Source organism: Heloderma suspectum, chromosome 8, assembly GCF_057233095.1.
Source record: "Heloderma suspectum isolate Gila_16-S chromosome 8, 16-S_ref, whole genome shotgun sequence".
Taxonomy (NCBI): Eukaryota; Metazoa; Chordata; class Lepidosauria; order Squamata; family Helodermatidae; genus Heloderma; species Heloderma suspectum.
Window position 1 is genome coordinate 42857286 of NC_139465.1, and position 12537 is coordinate 42869822.

The 12537-nt window shown below is 47.2% G+C and overlaps 1 protein-coding gene across 4 annotated transcripts; it reads left to right on the forward strand.

Annotated features, from left to right (window-relative positions):
• The first annotated feature begins 133 nt into the window (after positions 1–133).
• CIAPIN1 (cytokine induced apoptosis inhibitor 1) lies at positions 134–11958 on the forward strand. 4 transcript variants are annotated; one of them, XM_084812174.1, is made up of 10 exons: positions 134–264; positions 1537–1661; positions 3667–3842; positions 4663–4815; positions 5746–5822; positions 6342–6510; positions 7355–7428; positions 7746–7861; positions 8707–8776; positions 9799–11958. In XM_084812174.1, coding segments are annotated over exons 2-10 (948 nt in total). In that variant the 5' UTR covers positions 134–264; positions 1537–1659; the 3' UTR covers positions 9910–11958. The 4 variants fall into 4 exon arrangements, with proteins under 4 accessions (XP_084668300.1, XP_084668303.1, XP_084668302.1 ...); XM_084812177.1 differs by lacking the exon at positions 1537–1661; XM_084812176.1 differs by lacking the exon at positions 1537–1661 and having other exon boundaries at positions 134–194.
• The last annotated feature ends 579 nt before the right edge of the window (positions 11959–12537 follow it).

The following is a 12537-nucleotide window of genomic DNA, read 5'->3' on the forward strand; positions in this document are numbered from 1 at the left end:
GCCATCTTTGCAGCGGGCAACAGGAGCCGCTTTGACGGTAAGACTCGCCGCCATCTTTGGAAAGGGCACGGGGACGTGTGGGGGGGGGGGGAAGCCGGGCCTACATAGGTTGCTACCATTATCGGGGCGGGGCGGGAGAGGTTTGGCGTGAGTCGGCGGGCTGAAGGCGGCTACTGCGGCGCGGGGCTGGAAAGGTAGACCGGGGACCGGGAGGGAGGCCGGCCTGAGGGGGCCGTTCCCCGTCGCCTCAGGCGCGTCAGCGAGGTGACGTCGGTGGCCTGCTCGCCCCACGAACCCCTCGGGGGTCTTAAAGGCCCTTTCTGAGGAGGGGGCCGCGACCAACGAAGGGAGGGGGCCGCACGGCCCGCCCCTCACAGGCCCTCCCTAGTGAATGGCGCCCGATCGGGCGCCATTCACTAGGGAGGGCCTGTGAGGGGCGGGCCGTGCGGCCCCCTCCCTTCGTTGGTCGCGGCCCCCTCCTCAGAAAGGAGGGCGCCATTCACCGGGGGGGCCTGTGAGGGGCGGGCCGTGCGGCCCCCTCCCTTCGTTGGTCGCGGCCCCCTCCTCAGAAAGGAGGGCGCCATTCACCGGGGGGGGGCTGTGAGGGGCGGGCCGTGCGGCCCCCTCCTCAGAAAGGAGGGCGCCATTCATCGGGGGGGGCTGTGAGGGGCGGGCCGTGCGGCCCCCTCCTCAGAAAGGAGGGCGCCATTCACCGGGGGGGGGGCTGTGAGGGGCGGGCCGTGCGGCCCCCTCCTCAGAAAGGAGGGCGCCATTCACCGGGGGGGCCTGTGAGGGGCGGGCCGTGCGGCCCCCTCCCTTCGTTGGTCGCGGCCCCCTCCTCAGAAAGGAGGGCGCCATTCACCGGGGGGGCCTGTGAGGGGCGGGCCGTGCGGCCCCCTCCCTTCGTTGGTCGCGGCCCCCTCCTCAGAAAGGAGGGCGCCATTCACCGGGGGGGGGGGCTGTGAGGGGCGGGCCGTGCGGCCCCCTCCCTTCGTTGGTTGCGGCCCCCTCCTCAGAAAGGAGGGCGCCATTCACCGGGGGGGGGCTGTGAGGGGCGGGCCGTGCGGCCCCCTCCTCAGAAAGGAGGGCGCCATTCACCGGGGGGGGGGCTGTGAGGGGCGGGCCGTGCGGCCCCCTCCCTTCGTTGGTCGCGGCCCCCTCCTCAGAAAGGAGGGCGCCATTCACCGGGGGGGGCCTGTGAGGGGCGGGCCGTGCGGCCCCCTCCTTCTTTGGTCGCGGCCCCCTCCTCAAAAAGGACCTATGGGGAAAACCCCAGCGCCGCTTGGGATTGCTGCCTTTTCTTTTCAGTCGCGGGATTTAATGGCAGCTTTCCTCGCTGTAAACATTACTGCTCAGCTCAGCGTTCCCTGACCGGGCGCCTCCCCAGATGTGTTGGACTGCGGCTGCCGGAATCCCCCCAGCCAGCCACATCTGGAGGCACCCGGCTGGAGTAGGCTGTGCTAAGCAGTAACTGTCAGGGCGAAGGAAGAAAGCTGCAGCTAAATCCGGTGATTCGGGTTTTGCTTTTTGTCTCAGCAAAGGCAGAAATCCCGAGGAGGCCTTGAAGTCTGCGGCCATCGCATCTCTAGTTTGGATGACGGTGTGGAAGGGTGTCTGAGAAACAGCTGCATCTTATCCACGTCCTGTTGCATTGAATTTATGTAGATAACACCACTACGTTAATGTTATCTTGCTAATCCTCGCATTAGTTTAATTAAATGTATTAATCTGAAGATTTATTTCACGGGTGGGCAACTTGGGGCTCTCCAGATGTTTTGGCCTACATCATCCCACACCATCGGCTATGCTGACTAGGGCTGATGGGAGTTGTCGGTCAAAACATCTGGAGGGCCACAGGTTGTCCCTCTGAGATTTATACCCTGCCTTTTGATCAAATTGGCTTCAAGGTGTTGTCGTTCAGTCGTGTCCGACTCTTCATGACCCCATGGACTATAGCACGCCAGGCCTTCCTGTCCTCCACGCTCTCCCGGAGCATGCTCAAGTCCATATTTATTGCATCGTTGATACTATCTAGCCATCTCATCCTCTGCCGTCCCTTTCTCCTTTTGCCTTCAATCCTTCCCAGCATCAGGGTCTTTTCCAGAGAATTTTCTCTTCGTTCCATGGGGTTTTCTTGGCAAGAATACTGGAGTGGGTTGCCATTTCCTTCTGCAGTGGACCACATTTTGTCAGAACTCTCTGCCATGACCTGTCCGTCTTGGGTGGCCCTGCACAGCAAAGCTTATGGCTTCACTGAGTTACGCAAGCCCCTTCGCCACAACAAGGCAGTGATCCATGAAGGGGGGCTTCAAGGTAGCTTCTAACCAATTGAAGTCACACAAAAATCCACTCTCTCGTATACATGCAATCAAATTGTCTTTAGGCACACAGGAAGCTGCCTTATAATGAGTCAGACCCTTGGTCCACGTAGTCCAGTGTCATCGACACTGACTGCCAGCAGCAGCAATCCAGAATTTCGGACAGGAATTTGTCCAGCCCTCCCTGGAGGTGCCAGGGATTGAATTTAGGACCTTCTGCATGCTCAGCATGTGCTCTGCCACTGTGCCATGGCCCTTCCCCCTTGGCCCTCTGGCTGTTGGATAGGGCTGGAACATGCTTCAGTTCTGCAGTCCCTGGATTATTATCTCCATGTCTCTATGCAATTATGGAATAGAGCCTATGAATCTCCTGTCTCTTTTCCTTTTGCAATCAATGTGAACACATGTGTAGTTCTGACATCTTAAAAAGACTTGGTCCTTCTCCCAGTTTGCCTAGAGGAGTTTGCTTTTCAAGCTGAGCAGCACATTTTTCTAAGTTATAATAGCATATGTGAGGAGACTTTGTTTGATGCTGATCAGAGGTGTAAGAGAAGTAGAGAGCAAGCAAAAGGTCTTGGGAAGGATAATTACAAAGGTTGTTATAATGCTGAATGCAATGGCAGATTATGGCTAAAACCTGATACCTTGCCCAGATGTCAGTGGAAATGGAATTCCCCTTGGTGGAAATGGTATCCCTCTTTCAATTGCTGTGCAAGCCTGGTTTCACAGCTTGCTTCCCATGGATTGTAGACTTCCTATTATTTGGTTCTTGTTGGCTTCTTCAGATGTCTGTATTGGCAGTGTCTAGTTTTAAGGGCTTTAACAATTCTTATCTTTACCACTTAGGGAAGGGTGGATTATTCTAGAGATACGTTGTTTTTAAATGTGTGCAGCTGAGATAAGGGTAAAGAAATGTTCCAGTCTGGTGTTCTCCAGTTCTTGGTATCCCTAAAGTTTACAGTACTGTAACTGAAAATAAGTTTCTTGATTGGAGATCTTAGAAGCAATGTCCCCTAAACCATCTGTTGTAATGAATTCCACCAGATATGTTTGGGGAAACTGGCTGACTGCTTCTCTTTGGCAGTATTCCTCTAATACTGCCAAAGGCCTCCAGAAGGGATCCCACCAATTAAAATAGGGCTACACAACCTAGTGCCCTCCAGATGTTTTGGGTTATAGCTCCCAGAAGCCCCAGCCAGCATGGTCAGTGGTCAGGGTTTATGGGAATTTTCATCCAAAACTTCTGGAAAGTACCAGGTTGCCTGCCCCTGATATAAAACAATATTCTCCATATTTTGTTTCTTGCAAATGTCTTTTGTTTTGGTCAGCGGTTTCTTGTTCCTTTCAGGCCGAGTGATATTTCAGACATGGCAGAGCATGGGATCTGTAGGGGCCAGCAAGTGGCAGTTGTTTGGGATAGCCACTCCTCTCCTGAGGCACTTCAGAGTCTTGTACAGAACATCCAAGCTGTTGTTGGAGCTGAAGGTCATGTTTCTGTAGAAAACATCAACCAATTGCTACAGTGTAAGTGTTCAGAAGTATTCATTGCTGTGCTTGGTTTAAGATTGCCATCATGCTGAATGGGTACGAGTTAGGCATCATTAAATGTCCCATCCAGGGAGGGACAGTAGAATTCCTCATTATATCATTAACAACTTGAGACAATGCCCCCTTGCAACGCCAGTGACATGGACAGGTTGGGAAATAGGAAGAGCTAAGGAGGGTGCTCTGTATCAGCCTCTCCCATCCTGGCACCCTCCAGGTGTGTGGGACCACAACTCCCATAATCCCCAGCCAGAATAGCCATTGGCTGTGCTGGTTAGGGTGATAGGATTTGTAGGCACACCATGTCTGGAGGGCACCAGGCTGGTGAAGGCTGCTCCATATTAACATGTCTGTTTTGTTTGCACCACACAACAATCACCTTAGCTTGTACAACGTTGACAGAACATGTGGCTATAAGTGGACAGGACAAAATATATATATTTCTCATGTTACTGTACCTGATCTTATCTATATCACATGACTCTGATCTGTGCGTGCCTGCAAGGAGACAGCTGGCGCAAAGCAGTGCAGCCTTGTGTGTGGAGTTATTGGGCTGCCTGGTTGGGAGAGCAGACAAAGGGAACCTGAAAGTTGTGTTTATTGGCCAGCTTCTGCCATCTGATAGTGACTTTCAGTGAAGCATTCAAGGATTGCTACTTCGCAGTATTTTCCCCAAACTATTCTGATTTCACTATTACTTATTCATAATGTATAACCCCATCAGATATTATGCTATCCATATATGCAAAAGGAAATTACAGAATGGTTATGTGTACGCTTAATAATTTTATCTCTTTAGCATCCTATAAGGAGTCCAGTTTTGACGTGGTTCTGTCTGGCCTGGTACCTGGCAGCTCAACAGTGCACAGTGCAGAAGTCCTGGCTGAAATAGCTCGGGTGGTCAAGCCAGGGGGACGTATCCTTCTAAAGGAGGTGGTGACAACAGAAATAGGTAAGGAATTAGCCTTTATCTTGCCATTGGATTTGGGGGTGTCAAAAATTAATTAGGCTGAAGGGGCTTTATTGGATCTAAACTACCACAGATGAAGGCTTGTCTGCATTGAGCATATGACTTGAAGCTAGCTTAAAGGGCCTGTAGCAGGATTGCTGGGACAGGGGGTGGAAAGAAGGCTGTCTACTCCCTCCCCCAGAGATCCTCGCACAGATCACTCTTTCTGTAAGTATGCACACAGCCCCCAACCTCTGAACCAGCATCACATACAGCTCTCAGGTGCCTCCAGATGTAGCTAGGGGATTCTGGGATTTGTAGTCCAACACATCTGGCAGGCACCTGGTTAGGGAAGGCAGAGCTAAGCAATTATGATTATGGAGAGGAAATCTGCCATTAAATCCAGTGACTCGGGTTGAAAAGAAAAGAAAAGGCAGAAATCCCAAGGAGGCCCTGAAGAAACTGAAGGGCAGCTTGGACCATCATGGAAGGCATTGGTGTTTTTTCCCTAGGTCCTTTTTGAGGAGGAGGGTACGACCAGCAGCAGCACTCCAGGGTTTCAGGCAGGAGTTCTTCCTAGCACTACCTGGAGAAGCCAGGGATTGAACCTGGGACCTTCTGCATGCAAAGCAAGGGCTCTGCTTCTCAGCCATGGCCCCTCCCCTGCACCATGGTCTCTCCCGATAAGATTAGCTAGAGGGCTTCTGGGATTCAGTTTTCTGGGGGCTTGTTGGAAATAATGGATTTATATCAGTGAGAGCCTGAATCCACTGAATTTGCTTATTAATTAAATCACTGTCTAGCTCTGCTTGAAATGATTCAGAAAATAGCTAAACAAAGGATAAAAGTCTTCTGTGGGATTTTCACATTTTGAGCACCACACCCTATTCTTAATAATGAATACTGTTTTTCTCCCTGTCCTATACTTCCCAGGTAACAACAGCAGACTCAAGTCAGTAAGCAAGCTGCCCACAGCTTTGACACTTTCTGGACTGGTAGAAATAAAGGAGGTATGTGTGTGGATTTTGAGGGTTCTAAGATTGTGCAGGAAAAGGGCATTCGTTTTATTTTATTTAAGGGCGCAATCCTATGCACGTTTAGACGGAGAAAAGGTCTACAACTCCCAGCATGCCCCAGCCAGCATGGCTGGCTGGGGCATGCTGGGAGTTGTAGACCTTTTCTCCGTCTAAACGTGCATTGGATTGCGCCCTAAGAGGCTTAACACCACTTTTCAAAAATAAGTCTTCCCAAAGTGGCTGACAAGACATTTTAAATATGAATAATATAACAAAACAACATTATAATGTCCAGTCTAATTGTGAAAGGAATCCACAGTACATTTGAAAAACAAAACTTGGGTTTGTGTAGAGAGCAAGCAAAAAAGGGTTTGTGTTGGTGAGATTTCTAAAAGGGGGAAATATATTTTGTGGGCAACATGGCAGTGATGGTAGTGTGCCACTTCTTCCAGGTGTTCCTGTCAGGAAGAAGTTAACCACTAGGCCAATACTTTGCTTCCTCTTGTATTCCAGCTCCAGAAGGAGCCTTTAACCTCGGAGCAGACCCAATCTGTCCAGGAGCGTCTGGGTTTGCAGTGCAATGATCTCCTCTCAGTTCAGATTGAAGGCAAGAAGCCCAAGTTTGAAGTGGGATCTTCACGTCAACTCAAACTTTCCTTTGCCAAGAAACCTGCTGCACCTGGTAAGAGAGGCAGATGGAGACCTCTCCTCTTCACAGTGTCACCTATACAAATGGGAGCTCTAGAACCTGAATTCACTAAATTCTTCAACAGAAGGCATCATAATAGTCTAGGTGGTTGTTGCCATATGACCTTTACACCCTGGTTAGCAAGCACAGCCTCGTGAAAGAATTACTATACTGATGATGAACAGCATCTCCATGTTGCCTTACATAAAGGAACGTTGCATTGGCCCATATCGAGATCTGCTTGTACATGTTCAGAGTGATGGTATTAGACTAAGAAGCAGCCCAAGAGTTGGTTGCTTCAGTTGTTGCAGTTGCCTGCCTCTTAAACTATACAGCATCAAATTCTTGAAGATGGTACGACACGTCATTTAGAAATCAAATAGGAGTGGAGCAAATAATTACATGCAACTGTCATGTCTCTTAGTAAGGATCAAAATTAGATACAAGAGGCAATTGATATAGATGGGATTTCAAGAGAGCCTTCAGTCTATAAAAGTTCAAAGAGTTGGCTAGCACCATAATTTTCAGCTGTGTGATCTTATCATGGCAGTCCATCTTATGGAAATTCAGCACAGTGTAATGTGCTTCTGGTTGTTGCACCATATTCTGCTAGTTGAAGCTTCTGGATTGCTATCAAGGGAAGTCTTATGTTGGATGCATTAAATAGATTTTCCACAGTTAGCTTAGAAAATATACGTCATGAGATGCCCTCTTTCAAAGTTCTAGTTCTAGCATACTAAAAGGCCCCCAAGAATTTATTATACAACAGAAGTAAGGCATGTTGTGTCATAATTGGAGTTCTGTTCTCTACAATCCTTCCTTATTCTGTTGTCTTTAGAAAAGCCAGCTGTGGATCCCACTGCTGCCAAGCTCTGGACTCTCTCTGCCAATGATATGAATGATGAAGACATGGTAAACATGAAAAGAATGCCCTAAAACAAGCTGAGAAATTTCATTTTTTATATATTGCAGTTATATGTTGGTTTGTCATCATTCCCCACCCCCAATGGAAAATAATATTTTAAACGTTTCTCTATGTTCTGATGGCTAAATGAGCACTATGCTACTTTGGCTATTTTATAATGAAATGTCTACAGGACTCTGCAGCAACACTACACAGTTGGGTAGGGGAGGTGGGGGGAACTTTCTAACATGGAGAATGACTTAAATGTAAAACAAACATTGTAGTTTCATATAGGTCAGGGCCCTTACTCTTCACTTCTCTTCAGGATCTGCTGGATTCAGATGAGCTTCTGGATCCTGAGGATTTGAAAAAGCCAGATCCAGCTTCCCTCAAAGCCCCCTCTTGTAAGGAATCTGGAAAGAGGAAAGCCTGTAAGAATTGGTGAGTACTAAAGTACATGAATATACTGTATGCTGACCCCAAGGTGAATTTAATTATGAGGCCATAAGCCTGGTAGCTTGTTGCTCCCATTGAGCAAATGCGATGGCACTTTTTATGACATGGATTAGGATGCTGGAAACAAGCATCCTAAATCTACATACAGTTTTCCCAGGTGTAGGTGTTGCTCTTTTTATTTTTAATATTTGTTTTGGTGTTAACCAGTAAGGTTGGGTGAAACAAGTAGAATAACATAATTTCTTTTTATTACACTGACAAACTGACAAATCTTCTAACCTTTATTGCTGGGATAAGTTATGTGGCGCGCGCACGCTCTCTCTCTCTCTCTCTCTCTCTCTCGCGCGAAATAGATAGCCAAAACATTCCTCCAGTTGTAGGGGGAAATCCAGCCAGGAACTATAAAGAGAGTGGTTCACAATCCTATGAATACCTACTTGGCAGTAACTCACATGGAAATCACAGCTTCCAAATAATAATGCATAAGATGGGGTTGAACATGTAGTTTCTTCTAGGTTAATAACCTAGGTGAAGAGCAAGAGATTTTCAAATAAATAATATTGAAGACCTCAGAATTGCAACTGGCATTTCCCAGTGTTTTGTCCTGCTTGGGTTAGTATGAGCAGATGAGGTGTTGCTGCCACCGCCACTTCCTTTTTTGTACAGCATGGCTAAAAGAATGAAGAGGGATGAAATAAGAAATAGGATAGGTGTCCACACCCAGAGTCCTTTGTGCGAGAAGATTTATAGTCCACCCACATCTCGTAAAACGGCTATGCAATGAGTGCTTTGTTAAACAAATAGACTTATAAAGCCTGCTTCTTCTGCAGCACCTGCGGTCTTGCTGAAGAGCTGGAGCAGGAGAAGAAGAGCTTGCAGCCCAGATCTGCTTGTGGCAACGTAAGGGTGTATGCTCACTGACCTGTTAATTCAGATATGTTTTGTATCTAGGAGCATTTAGAATTTAATGCCAGCTATGTTAACATGTGGCTTTCACCATTTGCTCTTGCAGCATGAAGCACAGCGGATTTCAGATGTTTGTATATGTGATAAAATAGACACAAGCGTATACATGTAGGCTGTGCTCAATTTCCTACATGGAAGAGAAATCTGTGTAAGAATTAGTTGTGTCAAGTGGCAGCTGTATAAAAATGCAACTCTCACTCCTCAACTCTTGGCATTCTCCAAATTGTGTTTATTCCCTAAATCTGGCGTTTCCAGCATGGTGCCCGTGAGCACCAGTGTGCCCACAGGCACCCCTCTTAGCACCCACCAGGCTTCCTGCCTCTCCTGCTATTTAATTAATTTAAGTTTTTTAAATTGTTTTTTATTTGGGATGCTGGTATGCTGCAAGCAAAGGGCTGCCCTCCAGCATCATCTTTGTATGGGTTCAAAAGGAGTGTTTTCGAGCTCAGCCCCCACCTCTGCCTTGTACTTAGGTTCATGCACAGGTTACTTTTAGCCTCACCAATTGGCTTTTTGGAAAATGAGTGTTTTGTGACTGGCTACGGTGGCCATTTCAGGAATGGGTGACCCCCATGGCAGCCATTTTGTGAGAGTGCCTGTGACATTCTCCCAAGATTCCAAATGTGCCCACCAACCCAAAAGATTTGGGGACAGGTGCCCAGCTATTTTGTGACTGAGGATGAACCTAGAGGTGAATGTGCAGCCATTGACGAATTCTGCCACTAGGGGGATGTGGCAGTGCTTTATATGCCTTTCAAGAGCCTTCACTGGACCCCAACACAGACCTTGGCTCTTGGAAGCTGATTCTCTCCCTCCCCCATTCTCCCTGGTTCAATGTACTTTGATCAAAAGTTAAAGTAGTATTTAATACAAGCCATTTTCCACTTAGAAAAGGACAGACATTGTGAAATGTAGCCCTTGGCAAGACGCTGACTCAGCCTCTCTTCTCTCTGCAGTGTTACCTGGGGGATGCATTCCGCTGTGCCAGCTGCCCTTACCGGGGCATGCCAGCCTTCAAACCTGGGGAAAAGATCCTCCTGAATGAAAATAACCTTCATGACGCCTGAGAGGGGCAGCAGCAAGCCTCCATTTGCCTTTTTGGCTCTTCATTGTACCGCTGACACAACTCACACACTGGGAAGTTCTTTAATAAAGAGGAAGAAGAGTGGAGACTTTGTCGGGGCAACAGAAAACAAACAGATGAGCTGCTCTAAACTAAAAGCAAAGACTTGCTTTCCAGACTAGATTCTGAGTAGCTGATCGTTTTCAGTGTTCACCGGTATCCTGTTTAGTTTAACATCTTGATGCTGGCCATCATATTCCCTGTAGACAAAAGGACTCTAGTGGCAGTTGATATCACCTTGTCCTGGAAATTCTGGGGCAGCTCCAAGATACTGGCTTTTCTTACTGAGCCAACACGTGAAGAACCTGTTTGTTTTTTGTCTGCCAAATGCAGTGCTGCAAAGCATAATACAGTGTAGATTAAGAGGTCTGAGTTACACAGTATGTATTTCCTCTCAGTTTTGTGCCACTGTAATGGCATGAGGATCTGAAATTAAACCCATAAAATGAGCAGGCTTGCTTTCATCTATCTCTTAAAGAATACACTGTCCAGTTGAGTTCAGTGGAGCTTACAACTTGGATGAGGTTGCCTGGAATTGAAGCCCTAATGTCATGATTTCAAGGGGCATTTGTGAAACAGGTACAAATGCTTATCCTTTAGTGTGTTTCAGATATATATCACTGAGAAAAACTAGTGTGATGGCCCTCAGAAGACTCAGTAATAGGGTGGCGGTTGTTTAGGAGTAGTGATAGGTTTTTCTTTGAGTTGGTGAGAGTCGTGCTGAACAGATGCTTTTAGAGAGGGTTCCTGCTGTCTGTTCTGCTCTTCATAATTGCTTTCTTTTTCCTTCTTGCAGAAGGGGAAAGGGCAGAGGAGGAGACCAAATATATGGGCAGGTTCTTGTAATGCTTGATGGGAATCCATTTGGCTTGGGGTTCTCTCTCTCTGGACCTCTTATAGGGGATGCTGGTAGCTTCTTCCTGGTGATACCTGTGCAAGCAGCAAATTAAGAATTCCCAACAGTACCCCCATTCTTTTGAACACATGAGGATCCAAATTCCTAAGGAGGAAATAGCACTCTGTCAGGATTGAATATAGCAAAAGGTGGTTTGATCAGAGACTGCTCCAGTGGACTTCTAGAGGCAACAGTAAATTATTTTGGTACATCCTGAGAGCAGAAATAAGCCTGGAAAAGCTCAAGCTAAATCAGTACGTTTTGTTCTAGTCACACAGGCCTGTATAATGTGACCTGGGAAGATGAGTGCAGCCCAGTAGTGGCTTAATAAACCTATTTTGCTGGCTGTCTGGAATAAGCAAGTGAGTCACATGTTGTGCAGGCCTATTTTGGGATTTTAGTAGGCTTTGGCCAACATACACTTGTTACTTCGTTTTCAACCATCCCTCACTTTACTGCTTCAGAGAGGCACAAGGCATGCTCTTGAGACACCTCCTGGGGAAGTGGAGCAGGGTGCCACGATGTGAAGTCATGTGCTTCTGCAGCTCACCAGGTTTATGCGACCCGAACACGTCTAATGGCCTAGACTTAGCCAAGCATCTTAAACTGGCTTGATTTCAGTGATACCACTCTTGGTTCTAGCATGCAACATACGAGCTTCAGGTTCAAAGGATTGTGCCAGGAAAGCGAAGTGCCATTTCAATCCATTTGATTCTTGCTCTTCTGGGTCTTGCGAACTGCATGCCCACTGTGTAGTCCTTGCTGGTTTGGTTACTAGCTGAGTTCCTTGGTGGACTCTGCTCCCTTACGTTCCAACTGATGAGGGCCAGCTCCCTTGAATGCCTGTGTTAAAACTTCGCAACATGTCACTGAGTAAAGATCCACTTGGAAGTCCCTAAGAATTAAAGGATGTGGAAAATCGGTCAACTTGGCATCTTTAAGGCAGAGCTAGAGTGAAGGGACCCAGTTAGTCAGTAGCAGTAATTTTTGTTTTAGATGCATTATGTCCTTGAAATGCTGGGAATTGCTTGCTGTTTCTCCTTGACTCTGCAATCTTGCTGACATACTATTTTTATAAATAAACATGAAACAACTTCAGTAACTGGTGCCAAAGAGGCTTTGTAGTTGAAGTTTGTTCCTACTCCTTTCCTCCAGGTCCAGGTACCTATGATTGAAGATTATATTTAGTGTACACATTGGTCTCATCTAATAGATGTTAAAATAAGAAAGGAAAGCATTAGTATGGGAGGACAATAGGATGCACTGCTGTATACATTCCCTCCAGCTTCACTTCCTTAGGAACTGAAATGACTCTTAGGCTCATACAATGAGGTAGGATTAAGGAATTTAAGAGACCAAGAATAAAAAATTTGGATAAAAAACACTGTTGCTTGTTCTCTGCATTGTGGGTGGGTGCGGGGTTAAAGCAATGACTCAAATCTCCCTTTAAAATGGATTTACCTTTAAAGTAAGCCAGCTGTTTGTGGTTCTGGTTTATGGCAACCCGGTGCCCTCTGGATGTTTTGGACTACAACTTCCATAAGCCCCAGCCAGCATAGCCAAGTATTGTGGAACTGTAGTCCAAAATATCTGGAGGGCACCAGGATGCCTACCCCTGAGATATTTGTTAATCCGGTAGGGTTGTCCTTTAAAGCTGGTTCAAGCCAGTTAAAGGCA